At 39.9% G+C, this 16,382-nt stretch overlaps 1 protein-coding gene across 5 annotated transcripts in view; it reads right to left on the bottom strand.

Moving 5' to 3' along the window:
* The window catches only part of WDR17 (WD repeat domain 17), a 122,275-nt gene that overhangs the window by 1,055 nt on the left and 104,838 nt on the right, over positions 1-16,382 (bottom strand). For 3 of the 5 annotated variants that reach the window (XM_043546014.1, XM_027829305.3, XM_043546013.1), the window contains 9 exons: positions 16,154-16,253; positions 14,865-15,004; positions 11,575-11,595; positions 9,253-9,364; positions 8,030-8,171; positions 7,825-7,927; positions 3,025-3,126; positions 1,701-1,799; positions 1,296-1,479 (listed from right to left, as the gene is read on the bottom strand). In XM_043546014.1, coding sequence (XP_043401949.1) covers positions 1,296-1,479; positions 1,701-1,799; positions 3,025-3,126; positions 7,825-7,927; positions 8,030-8,171; positions 9,253-9,364; positions 11,575-11,595; positions 14,865-15,004; positions 16,154-16,253 — 1,003 coding nt within the window. The remainder of the gene's footprint in view (positions 1-1,295; positions 1,480-1,700; positions 1,800-3,024; positions 3,127-7,824; positions 7,928-8,029; positions 8,172-9,252; positions 9,365-11,574; positions 11,596-14,864; positions 15,005-16,153; positions 16,254-16,382) is intronic. The other 2 variants (XM_043546015.1, XM_043546012.1) reach the window with 2 other exon arrangements.

The following is a 16,382-nucleotide window of genomic DNA, read 5'->3' as shown; positions in this document are numbered from 1 at the left end:
GATACACATCATGTCCCCATACTTCCAGAAGAGATGCAGTCTAGCAAATGCACATTTTTACTTCATCTGAGATGAAAACGAATCGAGAATACAATGCTAATTTATGTGATAGCTACAGCCACATTAAAAAGTTATACCTGTTATAATCAAGTCTGACTAAAACTGTCATACGCAATTTATAATGCTATACTTACCAGGTAAACAGATGTGTCCTAAAAATCTGCAAGCCCAAATTTCATATTTCCTAAATTCCTGAGTTAGATACATCTTAAAATAATAATTCTGTCATATTTACAAACTATCTTATCATTAATGAATTCTTCCTGTGTGGCTATTGAGTATGTATACTCTCCTGTTGTCATAATTACTTCACCTCCCTGAGCAGCAGTAGCTATGTCAATGGGAGAGCTTGTCACTTGGGGGGGTAGCTTTTTCACACCCCTGAGTGACTTATATTATACCGAAGTAAGCGCTGGAGTGTACAAGCCCAGAGTGTCTTCAAATTGCAGCATGGTCTGGAGAAACATGCCTGGCAGAATTGAGAGTCTCTGTTTCCCTATCTGTAAAAATGGCAATAATAATAATACGTACCTCACAGGGATGTAGTGAGGATTAAAATACTTTAACTACTTTGATCACAAAGCACTGTATATGTGATAAATGTAATTGAAAGCTGATTGTCATGTTTGAAAGTGGATCCGTTATATTATTAAATTATGGGGAGACGACGAGAACTGTCCTCTGAAGGATCACTGATGTATGTTTTTAATTCATGTAACGGCTCCTGGGTACTATAGTGGTTGGCATTCTAGAAATGCACATTATAACACAACACATTAAGGACAGTGTGAAGTCTAAAATAAAACTTTTTAATTGTTTTCAAGTCAAACCACTGTAAGGTTGGCAATAGATCACATACATTAAAAGTGAGAGAGCATGTGCTAAGAGAAATTTCTATTCCTTATACAGACTAAAAACTTTTGACTGCTCCAATTGGGGATTTCAAACATTTTTTCCTCCCGAATTTTTTCTTTTCTCTCTGTATAGCCTACTGTAGTTAAGACAGTGTCCTTCAAGACAAAATGGCAGCTTTTGCCAGTGCAGCGTACTCAAGAGCAATATTCCAATCAATATTCCCCTTCCTCAGAGGTTTTCTTTGAGAATGCTGCAAGCCTCAACAATTTTCAATTTTTATTCCACCTCTTCACTTGAAAACAATTGGTTTGACCTCTTTAAAGTAATTGTTATTTTATTAAGTATTCCAAAAAGAGCACTCAGGCTCCATAAAATGGTACCTGTATCCTTAACCCTGTCAAACAAGAGATGTGAACATCTGAGTGACTAGGAAGATTAGACCCAGTGACATAATCCAGTCCAATAATTCCTTTAAGAGGTTCTTCTTTTATTCGTGATACCAATGTTGAATAAACCATTCTCTGTGATTCGGATGGAAGGGTATATGACAATTCATCAGTAGATCTGTGAGTAAAATATATTTCATTTTAAGCTATGCATTTCATTTGCAGTATACCTCAAGATGAACAAAAACAATATTATTTCAAAATGAAGTATCTTAATTTTTACATAAATTGATATATTCATATTCTACAAAGAAAAAATGGGATAAAACATTTTATTTACAATGAACATATTTAAATCATAGTAATTTCTATTATGATAACTTTACATTTCACACATACTTGTTGACTAACTGAGTACAAGCTCTCCAAGCATCTAGTTCCTCAGAAAGCTGTTCAATTTTCAGGGGTACAGATACCTCCCTTCGTTTTAAAAGCTGACTAAAAAAAGAAATAAAAATGAATTAAGATATCTTCCTACAGAAAAAATTTAAATCAAGAAAATATACATTGTTAGAATTGAAGGGAAAATAAACTAGAAATTAGTAGTATCAATCTGTCTGAGTAAATGTTGAATTGACCATAAAATTGGATATTTTTGCTATACCACTAGAGTTAAATTTATGAATGATTAGTTTTTATATTTTCACATATAATTATCCTGATTTAATGGCAGAGTTTTCCTTTGAGGCCTATATTTTAAGGCTTTTTTTAAAATGACATTTATTGAATCTTATAGGAATTGTGTGTCTTGGTACTGACTGATGTATGCTGAAATGATAAATACAATATCTGAGGATGTTGGACGGCTAAGTGGGTCAGAGTAATGTGGTTTAGCACAATATCTGAAACAACCTTGTCTTGTCTGAGTACATGTGGACATAGGAATTTTCAGAAAACTAACACTGGACCTAATTTTACATATACCAGAGCAAGAAAAGAGGGACAGCTTTTCAATTTACTCAGTCCCTGATTCTATAAGCATGCATGTACTTATGTTTAAGCATATATACAGGGCCATTTAACTTTACTGGGACATCTCGTGCTTATGTGCTTTGTTGGATTGGAGCATAAAAAGCTATGAGGTCAGATTGTGGTGGATTTTATAGGTCTTGCAGGGTCAGGCTAAAGAAATACAGCTTTAGAGGGTCCTTGTTCTCCTGAAACCTATATGGATTCTGTGAGTCCCAGGACGCCTCAAAGCTTGATGTCTGAACTGCCACAAATAGGTTATTACTAACCTATTTTTCCTTAGCTTCTTGTTTCTATTATAAAAGAGAATATCTCATCCTGTTATTATTTCTCAAATCAATTTCAGTCAAATAAAATTATAAAGTACAATTGATAACTTATGATAAAGCAAGGACAAGATCTAGATTATCTATCTACTTATAAAAACAATCTTTTCTTTCAGGACAATCTTTTCTTTCACACAGTTTGACTGAGGCCCAAATTCTGCTTTCAGGCTGACCCTTGTGCCTATGCGATGCAAGAAGCCAAGAGAGCTCTGTGTGAGCACAGGAGTAAATCCATATGAGCTCATTGCAAGAATGGGACTTTAGATTGATAAGCTTCTGGGGATAGGGGCTCTCTTACTATGTACCATAATCCTGACCAAGGCTTCTGGGTGCTACTGCAGTGCAAGTAGGTAAATAATTAATATTACCTTGTGTATTCATAAAGTGCAGGTACAATGCTAGCATACTGTCTTCTAATAGCAAGTAAAGCACCAATGTAACCAGACAATATCAGCAGCTCATTCCGAACTCTAAAAACAGAAAAGGATCAAAACTAATCAGAGTTTTCAATCATCTGTAGAAACTTTAAACGGACTATTACTCTACTAAATAATTTAAAATATTGCTTGATCTGTGTATTTCTGTAGGGAATGTGTGTGCTGCCTGGTTGATTACATTTAAGTTCTAAACCAGATAACTGTAAACTACATTTCATCTGCTAAACACTGATTCCATTTATTGATTTTTATTTTTTTCTTATACTTCAGAATAAAAGGCGCCACACATGGACTCTGAGCATTTTCAGTTGTTTAAAATAACAAACTCAAGTAAAAATTTCAGACAGCTCACTCCTTTCAGTAGGCTGCAGCTCCACATACAAACAATATCATCCCCACATATTAGTTAGTACTTCAGTCCTCTCCTCAAAAGCAGGGGCCATGGTTACAGGGCAAGTTGCACTTTAGATCCCTTTTAGTTCCTCTTGGTGCATCCCTTCGTGACAGGCCTGGCTCCTCTGCACCCGTTTCCAGGGTGGAATCCAGTGTTCCAGTCACTTTGGAACTGGATCTCTAGGTTGCAACATCTCTTTCTCAAGAGTGTTAATATGACAGGGTCAACTGGGTTTGGCACCTGTAAACTCTTTACCTCCAGGAGCCTGCAACAGCAGTCACTAAAAGTGACAAAAACAGCTTCTTCGAAAGAAAGCATAACATATTCATTCACTCAAAAGGTACACATTATGCAGAGCAAAGGGTAAAAACGAAGGTCTATATGTATATTTCCCGTTACCTAACTCTTAACATTTCCTTACAAGCTTTGATAAATTCATTAATCTTGGGGTTAGGAGAAACAGCCTGCTTGCTGCAGAGTCTCTATCAGAGACTCTCCACCAAGCAGCCTTTGATATCTCACACCTCCCCTTCTTTGTTCCACCAGGGTCTTTTAGACCAGCGTTGCTCAATGACCAGTCAGTCTGTGGAGTGGCGCCAGTCCCTAAAATCTCCCTGACACAGTTTAGAAAGGCAGCAAGATGGTCCCTGGTATCAAAAAGGTTGAGAAACACTGTTTTAGAGTATGTCTACACTACAGTAAAACACCAGTGGCTTGCCTGGGTCAGCTCACTTGGGCTCACAGGGCTCAGGCTGCAGGGCTATAAAATTGCAGTGTAGATGTTCAGGCTCAGGCTGCAGTTCAGGCTTGGTGTCAAACCCCAAGGGCCCCCACCCCCTCAGGGGGTCCCCTGGGGGAGGCAGATCAGCATTGTATACTGCTAACACTGTTGCAAGCATCGTAGGGCAATTTGGGAAGGGTCAAAGGTGTGAGTGGGGAGTGAAAGATTCTTTTGCAGGCTGCGAGAGGCCAAAGGGGGAAGGAGAAAGAGAGCAGAGAACAAGTTAACTCAACACTTCGGCTAGCTCAGTCCAAAAATAAAACGCTGGCTCCAGCTCAAGGCCACAGCACACAACCAACGCGCGGCGGCCTGCCAAGAAAGACGGGGAAGGAACCTGAATTCCAACTCCAACCAGCCACAAAAAAAGAAAAATTCAACTGCATAAACCTGCAGTGGCTGCAAAACCAAGCAAAACAGTGAAGGCCAACAAAAAATAAAACAACTAATGTAGTGTCCCTAAAGCCAGGATGTTTTTAAAAAACCAAAAAAGCCACCAAAGGCCGGCTCGGACTGGTACAAAAAGCTCGGGGGACCAAAAGTCCTGAACCAAAATGCCCCCCCAAAATCCTAAGGTTTAAAACCCTCCCAAGAGCTGAAGCAAATTGAAGATTGGCAGCGAACCCTAAACAACCTGTGCGCACAGGCCAGAACTCCTGTCCACCCTTCCCCCCCTTCTTCTAACATTACATCCAGGCCTGGCCAGCCTCGGGTAGTGCGTGTGTGAGTATGAAAGTGGGTTAGGGCTGGGGACGCTAACGCTTTCTTCCTTCCTCTAAGTGACGTGGAGAGCACCCATCACTCTCCGCTCTTATTTTATTATTTTATCAATAAAACTTTAAAACTCAGTTGCTTAATGTGCTTGGTCATCTCGACCCCCCGCCCCCAACAATCCTATGGCTTCAGCCTAATCACCTGATGCTTCAGGCAGATTGGTAACAAAAATCTGTCACAGTGGGTCCCTCCCCCGTTGCAGGGTCCCAGACCCCACGCTCCAGTCTGAGCCTGAACATCTACCACTGCAATTTTATAGCCCTGCAGCCTGAGCCCTGCAAGCCCAAGTCAGCTGCCACAGGCCAGCTGTGGGTGTCTGACTGCAGCATAGACAAACTCTTAAAGGTTTAGTATTCCCTTTGATTGTAGGGTTAGGTCTGGGAAATGTAATCCTGGCTAGCCTGGATGGAGGCATGCAGGGGCATTCCCCAATTTATAGCTTCCCTCGTTATTCCCTTAAGGAGCCTTTTCTCTATCATTGTTTTGTTTCCTATTTGCTTCCCCCACAAAAGCCTCCTCTGATTTTATGCAGTCAGGCAGGATAATGTCAATTAGGCTAACTGAATGCATTATATCATATTTATAACCAATAATAAAACTCCCTCATTCTCTAAACCAGGCAAAACATTTAGGCTTTGTCTACACAACACAGCTACACGGCCATGTCGTTAAAAGTTGGGCAGTGTAAACACTGTTTGTTGGCACTTTGCTGACAAAATATTCCCACCCCCTAGGAGCGGAGTTCACAGTGTTGACAGGAGAGCGCTTCTGCGGACAACGAGCTGTTTGCACTGCCACTTGCTGCTGCAACTTTTGTCTTTCATGGGGGCTTTTTTAAGCACCTGTGAATGGCAAAAGTTTTGTCATTCAATTGGCAGTGTAGACAGAGCGTTAGGCACTGCAGCGTACTCCTTAAGTTCTTAAATCCAGGCAGTTCAGACCAGCAGCAGACATACCAGAGCCCTGGGCATACCAGAGCCCTGGGGCTCTTATGGAAAATGCTCTCTCTGTTACGCAGATTTACCATCAGTGTCTCTGGTGATCCTGCTTGCAACAGTGGCTTTGTCTACACTGGCAAGTGAATGACAAAACTTTTGTCGTTCAGACGTGTTAAGAAAACACCCCTCCCCCTCCCCCAACCTCCCCTCCAAAAGACAAAAGTTTTGTCAAGGAAAAGCGCCAATGTGAAGAGCGCTTTGTTGGCAAGAGCGCTCTCCTGCCAACAAAGCTACTGCCGCTCGTTGGGGGTGGAAGATTTTTGTTGGCAGGAAAGCTCTCTCTTGCTGACAAAAAACAGCTACACTGCGTGCGCGCCTTTTAACAGCTCGGCTTCTAGCAGCACAGCTGTGTCGCTAAAAGCTGCGTCGTGCAGAGAAAGCCAGTGTATCCTGGAAACACAGGTGCTCAACTATACTCTGACCATTTACGGCGTTATAAGTTCAAGCCAACACCTTAAAATCTATCTGCAGAGCCACGTGCTCTCTACAGAATGGCCTAGTTATCAACCAGACAGCTACCTTCTGCACCAGTTCCAGCTGCCTATTAAATTTAAGATGCATCCCCCACAGACTGCACTGGGATAGTCTAACCTTGCAGTGACACAGGCATGAATGGTAGTAGCTATATCTGAATTTGAAAGAGTATGTCGTACTCATCTGGCCAGACGTAGATAGTAAAACACCTTTTTGATCATGACAGTCACTTCTAAATGCAATCTTTGGTCTAGCCAGACTCTAGTTATTTAACAATGGCAGCTGAACACCCTCCTCTTTGGTGCAAATCAAATCTCCACTAATTCTTTGGGTTGTTTCTCTCAACCTACCAGCATCAACTGTCTTGTCTGGATTGAGCCTCAGCCAGCTTGCTCTCATCCATTCCCCAATTTCACCTGTACACTGCATTAGTCTCAACAGCTCCAGCTTGATCATTTGAGTTGGAGACAAACTTTAAGGTCATTAGCCTGAAAATAATACCATCTGCTTCTCTTCACTAATTCCTTCAATAGACCAAATATACACATTGATACAAGAGGGGCAATAAGATGGAATCCTACAGGACCCAACAAGAGAGTGCCCTTACAGTTGACAAATAATTGCCTATTACAACTCTTTGGGTCTTCTCAGCAAGAAAAAGCAACCTCCACCCCAGCAATTCCTGCCTGAGACCAAAGATGGGTCAGCAACACTTCATGATCAGCAGTTTTAAAGGCAGCTGACAGATCTAGAAGTTTAGCAAGAATACCTGATCATTGTTACCACAAAGGGAAAATTAAATGCAAGAAGTGCAGCCTGTGTACTAAACCTAGGTTTATACCCATTTTGACTAGAGTGTCAATGAGTTCTGAGGAAGCTAGATATGGTGATAGTGGTCTCACCACAACTTCTCGATAACTACCCAAAATAGGGAATGCACAGGTTGTGGCCTGAAGTTTTCCCAACACCTTTGTCAATTCAGTGAATCTCAACCAGAGAAGATCTTGCATTTGTCCCTTCAAGATCCTGCTCTGCTACTACAGATGCAGATAGGTTGGCCTGAATCTGAATTTAGGACCTAACCTTCAGTCCCAACATTTGCAAAACACCCATTGGCTCAAAGGAAGTTTGCCCATGTTAAGGCTGATGGATTAGATCATATGGTTGTATTTGTTATTTTTATTCAGATGGCTAAGCTGAGAGCTATGTTGTAAAAATATCCAAGTGATTGCTAGCTGTAGGAAAGAAGCAGAACACATGACTGTAAACAAGGAGGGAAGCTTCAGTTTTATAATCATGGGAAACATACTCACTCACTACATTTATGCAGCACTAATCTTTCAGTGCGTATACAGCTTAGAAGATCAAGAAAGGGACACACTGAATCCAAAGTCCAATCTGAGCTACTAATTTGTTCTGTTGAAAAATACAAACAAAAAATGAAAATGGTAAATACAAGCAGAAAGAAGGCAAACAAATGACTACATTGAGATCAGGTTCTTCCATTCATAAGCCTACCTTTAATATATTGAATGCCAACAGGAAGGGCTTTTTCTGGTTCTGTACTTAACAAATAGTATTTTATGGTTTCAAATATGTCTCCATTTGCCTGAGCAGTCTCTGCTAGCTGCATACATTCTTCTACACCTGGTAGATTACACTAGAAAACAAAGGTTTTACACAAGAAATAAATAGTTTTGTTTGAACATGGTAAGGTTCAAGAAACTACGGAAGTTCCCATAAAGCATAACAAAAACAGATTTTCTCTGATATGAAGAAAAGATCATTCTCTTTATTTAAACGTAATAAAGATTTTTTCACGGACATGTAACTCACCACTAGGAGAGTACACTTTGATCCCCTGTACAGGGATGCATACTGGTAGAGTCAGTATGCCAAATGCCTGGTGAATGTCAGCCTCAGTGTCTCAGAACTTTGTGAGGTCTTTCTGTGGCAAACCCGTTGTCTAAGAAGTGACTAGATGAGCAGTTTGAATCAAAAGTAAAGTAGTCAGAGGAAGCAGACTCTTCCAGGCTGCAGAGGAAGTCTGCCAGGCAAAGGAGCCAGTGGGCACCAGATGCGGTACCACAGAGATCGGGGTAGTGGGGGAAGGAGGCATTCTTTAATATAACTTCAGAGAGAAGGAGACTATAAGCCATATTTACAGATGACTCTTATGACCATGAGCAATTGGAAACATTCTGCACTGGGGGGAATCCAGATTCTTATAGAGCTGGCCTTAGTCTGCTACTGCACACATAATAAGAACAGCCACCACCAAGCTCTTACCATCAGCAGATTTCCAAATGCTTAATAGAGAAGGAAAATCCCATTATTCTCATTTTATAAATGTGGAAACTGAGACAGAGAAGTGAACGTGAATTACCAACAGTCACCCAGCAGGCCAGCAGCAAAGCTGGGAATAGAACCTACGTCTCCTGAGTCCCAGTCCAGTCTGATGGTCACTACATCAAACTGCCTTTATAGCATACCAGAAACCAAATACACATTTCTTATTGTGCATAAACTGATGGTAAAAGTATTATGCAGATTAAACAGAACAAAAATGGATATGAGAGATGATAATACAACATATTATTGGGGCCAAATTCATGCTAGGAATGAATTTGCCCTTAAGTGTTATGAATTTATCTACATATTAAGAAACAAATCAATACAAACATTTACTTGAATAGTAAAATGAGGGGTTTTTTTTATTAATAAAAGCCCCCTAAATGTACCTTTTCATGTAGGTCATTTATCTCTGCTGTGGATCCAGGATAGAAAGCACATAGCTTTACTAACTGCAGTTCATTATTGGGAATCATCATGAGAAGATCTGCTGCCAAGTCCCTGTGCAAACAGAAAATGTGGCAGTTACTCTCAATGACATGTAATGGTGGAGATGCAGTGTCAGAGGTAGGACTGTTTTCTTTATACTCGCCTTTCCTCTTACACTGAAGAAATATGTGTTGTTGCAAGGGAAATGGAAAAGGGTGATCAGTCCAGTAAGCCTACATTATTAGTGTGATACATGAGGCTTATAAAGAGAGTACTGCCTCTTTTTGCCCTAGTTCAACTCCAGGAAGTTGGTAAGGTGCAAAGCTCCCAGAACTTCATGAAATCAACATTAGTCAGCACTAAAGCTCACTGAAAAGTGTCTTGTAATTACAAGATGGGATTTTAAAACACGAAACACGGACACATTTTCAGCCCAGTGCACATGGATTTGCTGTTTACAAAAATCTCACTGCTGAAAATACACCCTCTATTATTTTTACTTCATCTTACATAAAATAGCCTATAGGGAATATTTATTTATGAAATAATTAACACAGCAAAATTTTTAAATAGTTATGTGCCCAATACTTCCTTATCCTGGCTCCTGCTCTTTCCCCAGTTTTCTGTGCCTGTTCCTTGCACCACTACAAGCACCAAACAAGTTTCAGAGTAACAGCCGTGTTAGTCTGTATTCGCAAAAAGAAAAGGAGTACTTGTGGCACCTTAGAGACTAACCAATTTATCTGAGCATGAGCTTTTGTGAGCTACAGCTCACTTCATCGGATGCATACTGTAGAAACTGCAGAAGACATTATATACACAGAGACCATGAAACAATAGCTCCTCCCACCCCACTCTCCTGCTGGTAATAGCTTATCTAAAGTGATCATCAAGTTGGGCCATTTCCAGCACAAATCCAGGTTTTCTCACCCTCCGCTCGCGCGCCCCCCCCCCCCCACACAAACTCACTCTCCTGCTGGTGCTGGAAATGACCCACCTTGATTATCATGCATATTGTAAAGAGAGTGTCACTTTGGATGGGCTATTACCAGCAGGAGAGTGAGTTTGTGTGTGTGGGGGGGGGGGGGCGCGCGCGCGGAGGGTGAGAAAACCTGGATTTGTGCTGGAAATGGCCCAACTTGATGATCACTTTAGATAAGCTATTACCAGCAGGAGAGTGGGGTGGGAGGAGGTATTGTTTCATGGTCTCTGTGTATATAATGTCTTCTGCAGTTTCCACAGTATGCATCCGATGAAGTGAGCTGTAGCTCACGAAAGCTCATGCTCAAACAAATTGGTTAGTCTCTAAGGTGCCACAAGCACCAAACAGTCACTACTCCAGGTCTGAACAACACCTCACTTGTTACCCAGGGAATGGAGCTGTTAGCCATAAAATTTAGCTCTCTTCATCAGCAGAGCTATCTCTGACTGATGTTCCTGAGTCTACGATCCCCACATTTGTTTTGCCAGTAATTGTAATTATTCATTAATTAGGCCAGAATTGAATACACAGGAACTGAAACAGGAGTGACACCTTTGGGAAATATGGGAAAATGCACAATTTAGCCTCAAGCAAATGCAGATTGAGGCCGTTCTCCACACATACACATTTCCACAGAACATCAAGTATATGTCTGTATAAGGACAAAAAGAAAAGGAGGTTACTCTGAAACCTGTATAAGGACAGTTACCATCTGCCAAAGAGCATAATGCACCTGGACGTGAAGCAAGGGTGCCCTTCATTCCCTGCACTCTAACTCATATTGGAGAAAAGGACCATTTAGGTTCAAATGCTCCTTAAATAGGGTGCAATGTCTTCTTGTTGAATTTTCGCACTATATACTTTGATGGGGCTAGGGAAGCTGGCATGTCCTAGTCATTATTCTGCCATTTTCTTATCACTCCCTTCCATTGAGGGGTGCGTTTTCATTTTCCAGCTCTATCTGATTTAGAATAGTTCTAATACCTTTAAGATATGACCCTAAATGTACATTCAGTTAAAAACAGAGAGACAGAATGATACAAATCCCTATATTTTTATTCTTCTAGTGTGTTTACTCTTCACTTGCAGAGTTATGTGGTCACTTGAAAATGTTAGTGAATTGTTGCTTTGCAAACAACTTCCACCCATCTACCATTTTACAAAACATTTATATACATATTTTATCAACACTAGAAAAAAACAAAGAAACTTATACTTTAAGGTTATTTTTAGCCTATGCCAAAGTCATAGAGCTTCAATGGATTTTTTAGAATCTCTCTCTTTAGAAACAACAAAGTACCTGTATCCAAGAGATGGAAAGCTAAAAGGAAGATATTGAAACAGTAATGAGCAAAAAAAAAAAAAAAGTTTTTGTTTACTAAATAGGGGACAAATTAATGAACAAACAGCACAACCACTCCAACAACCAGATAAATTTGGCTTTGTGAAACAGCAGCAGCAAATTACACCAATGGCTTGATTCTAACCCCCGCTGCAAAATTGAATCAACAAGCTATTTGGAATATCAGCTTGTGTCATTCAACATATAACAGCTAATTTTCCAAGATATACAGAAGCCATATCCAGAGTGCAATCTTTGTGGAATCCTGAAATGGCTTTCAAGATCAGTTCCTAAAAACTATTTCCATAACATAGTTTTGCTGGCATGTGCTGGCCTAAGCAGGGAAAAACTGTTTTTAAAAAAGTTGGTAGAAGTCAGTTGAGACCATACATTGAAAACAACTGTTTAAAACAAAGGTCTCTGTCATCCAAAACTGTGTTACCTGAAATGTTTTTCAACAACCAATCTTGAAAAGAAACTCAGGATCTAGCAAAAATAGTGCAGCTGAGGCCAGTGAAGTAGGAGTTAAGCTTTCAATAAATAAATATTATTAGGATTCATCTATGGGAAAGAAGTGCCATTTTAGGAGTGGTAGGAGGTGATGGGCACAAACCAAAACTAAGCTGACATTATCAAACATTCAAAATAATTTTCCCAATATATTTTGTGTTTGTTTTTGAGAGAATACCACTGGACGAATGTATAGTAAAATGTTCCATCAATAACCTATTCTGTGGCCTGCATTGTGCAGGAGGTCAGACTAGATGATCATAATGGTTCCTTCTGATCTAAATATCTATGAATCTATGAATTATAAGTTAATCAGGGATCTTCCAGTATTCAGAGAAATGCACTATAGCAAAAGAAGAGTACTTCAGAAGAACAGTGGGTATTTCTAAATTTAGACTGAGTTATGGAAAAGTAAAGATTTCTAATGGTAAAGGGAGTTCCATATATGTTAGAGAAGCCAGGATTTCTGCTTCTCACTATAATGAGATATAGGTATAGCATAGGTATTTACTATTGCTATTTTGAAGTATCTGAAAGGGGTGGTGAACTGTGTTGCAGCAATCTCTGTCTAAAAATTTGTGCAACAACTGTAATTCTGAACACTGAGTTTACAAAGACTGTATAATGTATACACAACTGTTGTCCCGGTAATATTGACAAGCGTTGGTTGTATTAACTGGGATGAGGTCTTTAGCTCAATGCAATGGTTTCTTCAAAGGGCCTGTCTATATGAACAATTAGATGTGGCAACATGGGGTGTGAATCTACCCTGCTACCCTTCTGTGGTCTAACTGCTCCTGTGAACCCTGCTGACATGCATTAAGAGTTTGTTAGAGTGCTTTCAGCTAGTCCCATTTCAAAGCGGACTAGATCGAAGTGCTCTAATGAACTGCTAATGTGAATCATCAGGGTACATACAGTTAGACCTCAGCAGGCGAGAGCAGAATAGATTCAGAGACTCAGCTTTTAGTAGTCTAATTGTTTGTGTAGACAACCCCTAAGTGTGCATGGGAAAGTTACAAAGTGTTACAATTGTACCATTTCATCTATCTTCCTAATTCTATCTGCAGTGTTTCCTGTTCAGAAGTTACACAAAAGCAACTGTGCCCAAAATGATGGTGTGTCCTACAGAATAAGAATAATCAGGAATCTCAGGCCTGGTCTACACTAAGGGTGCGGGGAGGATCGATCAAAGTTACACAACTTCAGCTACATGAATAACATAGCTGAAGTCGACGTACTTAGATCTACTTACCGCGGTGTCTTCACTGCGGTAAGTCAACTGCTTACACTCCCCCGTCGACTCTGCCTGCGCCTCTGACTCCGGTGGAGCACCAGAGTCGACAGGAGAGCGCTCAGCGGTCAATTTATCGCATCTTCACTAGATGCGATAAATCGACCCCTGCTGGATCGATTGCTCCAGAGGTAAGTGTAGACATGCCCTTAGAATGCAGGGATTCAACTACTATTGTAAGATGTGTTGTATGTGGACATGCCAGAACAGTTTTGTCAAAATTTTTGCTGTGCTGACATGCCAAACCATTGTAAAGACAAGAGCCATAAACCAATCATTTTATGCAATCAATGTTCCTGCAACGGTTTCTTTGATTAAACTAGACCTACTCTCCTGTGGAAAGGAGGTCAACTAGGCTACTTTTGGTGTATCTCTAACTGGGTGATCAAATACCAACTTTGACAACAAAACGAAAACTTAGTTGTTAGATCCTTTTAAAAACAGATTGACTGTCCCACATTAATTCCTATTTCTCTAAACAAAATACAAGTCCTAAAACCATACCTAAAGCTGATCCTGCACATGGCATCATCTTTTTCTCCCATTATATGTTGTGCTGTCTATCACAGAATGATAAGCCAAAACTGTACCCTGCCACAGTAAAACCAGTGCATGGAGGACAGTGTAATAGAGGACCTTGTGAAATTTCCTTGGATGACACAAAGGCATGGCCTCCTTCTCCTGGAGGAAGTCAAACAGCAATTCTGTGGGATCTTAATAACTTCTCAACTCTCCTAGCTATATTTGCAGTGCCATATTAAATTACCCCTCTCCCTCCTGGTTGTTTATGCCTTGCAATCCTTTTAAATACCACATCACAAATTTTTATCTAAGCTGCTGTTCACTCTTCACCTATGGATCACTTTTGGCCTTACTTCTTCCAAGTGACTTTTGTTAAGTTTCTTTCTCCAAGTGACTATTTTTACTCACTTTTATTAAATTAGTTTTAATAACCTGATTTGGGGCAAGTGAAGGAGCTTTACCTGTTCAAATACAAGTTAAGAGTTTGGTAATCATTGAGGAAACACTGCACCTGCTTACTTATTTACAATATGTACGCATGCGTCTGTTTTCTGAGATTAATGAGGAATTGAGGAACATTTGGGTTCTTTATGCATTACAGGTCTGATACTGCTATTCTTGCTTAAGCAAAACACTAACTGCCTTTAACAGGTTTGCCTGAATAAAGACTTCAGTATAAGGGCCTATATTTCATTTGGCATACTATTTCTCTGCATTATATATTCCAGATCTCACCATCTCGACCTGGTATATATTAAATGATATCTCAATTTGTATCTCATTTCTGTCTGCGTCTGTCTTATAGAACTACAGAGGATTCTAAATGATAGCTTTATTCATATCATCCTATGGACTTCTGTCAGTTATAACAACTTTGTGTTTTGTTAGAAAAAAAATCTTCTTTGGAGTAAGAAATTCTTACCATGTTGTTACTGTCATACATTTTCTTGCTAGTAACTCTAGAGCATAATGTGTTGCTTGCGCTGCACTTTCTCCTAAGACAGTACCCACACTGACTGCCAACTCCAGTTCATTTCCACGAATCAGGTTTGCCATGGCAAGCTTGCTCAATAAGAAAATCATATCAGTAAGTGACACAAGCACTTTTTAGGATTCACTGTGACTAGCATGTTACATTCATTTGTGAGATTGTGCTTTCTACAGAGTGACAAAACATGCATTAATTACATAAACTAAAACTTAAAAGTTCTGCTTCTGAGAGGACTCAATAATTGTCTACCACATATCTGTGATCTTTTTATGAACAGAACTGCTTTCCTTTGGCCCAAACTCTAACATTATCCTTTGTCCTGCCAAACAGTCTAGAAAACAAATATAAATGAATATTGTTTCAATGGAATCTAGGATTCTCAGTTCCCAGCATAGACTGCAGGGGTGAGAGAAACCAGGCTGCCCCCTGCTCCTGAGTCCAGGAGACTTCAGAGTGGAGGTAGGAGCTTCCCCATCCTCATCCCACCCTCTCCTTGGGGTAAAGAGCAACTGAGGTGCCAGCAAGGACTGCAGAGGATAGGAGAGGCCACAAGACCTTTAAACACTTCTAGTTATGCTGTAACATGGGCACCAACTGATTGTCTGCTTTCTCTCCTCATCGCCCACTATTTTGCAATATATCTCTGTGGGGAGGCCAGAGTGGAAAAAGGACACAATGGGACAGTAATGGTGGAGCACTGGGACAGAGTGAGAGAGAGATGATAGTGATGGTTCGAAGTGAGGTAAATTAAAAAATAAATTAACCAACAAGAAATGTATTTTTAACATTTTGTGTACATGCTGTCTATTACTGTTTGCCTGTCTTGCCTATTTAGAGTGCAAGTCTTGTATTTTCCTGTGTGTTTTCATGTAGCACAATAAGATCCCTATTCAACACAAACAGTAAACACTAATATTTCTATTTCCCTATATTTAGAACTTATATTTATTCATATAATATTACATAAAATAATTTCTCTCTTTGCCTAAAAGTGATATCCTGGCCCCACTGAAGTCAATGGGAGTTTTGTCATTGACTTTCATGGAACCAGGATTTCAATCTATCAATGTGAATGAATAAAAAGTCATACTAAATGCAAATAATATATTTTAAAAATTACATAAATGTAATCTGTTTTTGAAAATATGTTACAGCTGGCAATATAAAAAATAACCTATTATTGGTCTTTTCCTTTGTACAGAATAAAGAAAAAATATTACCTCAATATTCTCAACAGCTAGATGGCAACACGCTGCAAGCACCGCACGGCCATCCTGGAAATACCACTCTGCCAATTCTTTACTGACCCTGTGAAGAAGTCTGTAACAACAAAACAGGAATTCTGCAAGAACACTTCTAAAGGTAATAACGAAAACACCTGCAATCTTTATAAGTAAGGGACCGAATGCAGTTGAGCACACTAACAACTAAACCAGAGGAGTTACTGAC

The sequence above is a fragment of the Chelonia mydas genome, chromosome 4 (assembly GCF_015237465.2).
Source record: "Chelonia mydas isolate rCheMyd1 chromosome 4, rCheMyd1.pri.v2, whole genome shotgun sequence".
NCBI lineage: Eukaryota > Metazoa > Chordata > Testudines > Cheloniidae > Chelonia > Chelonia mydas.
This window is presented reverse-complemented; position numbering and strand designations above follow the sequence as displayed.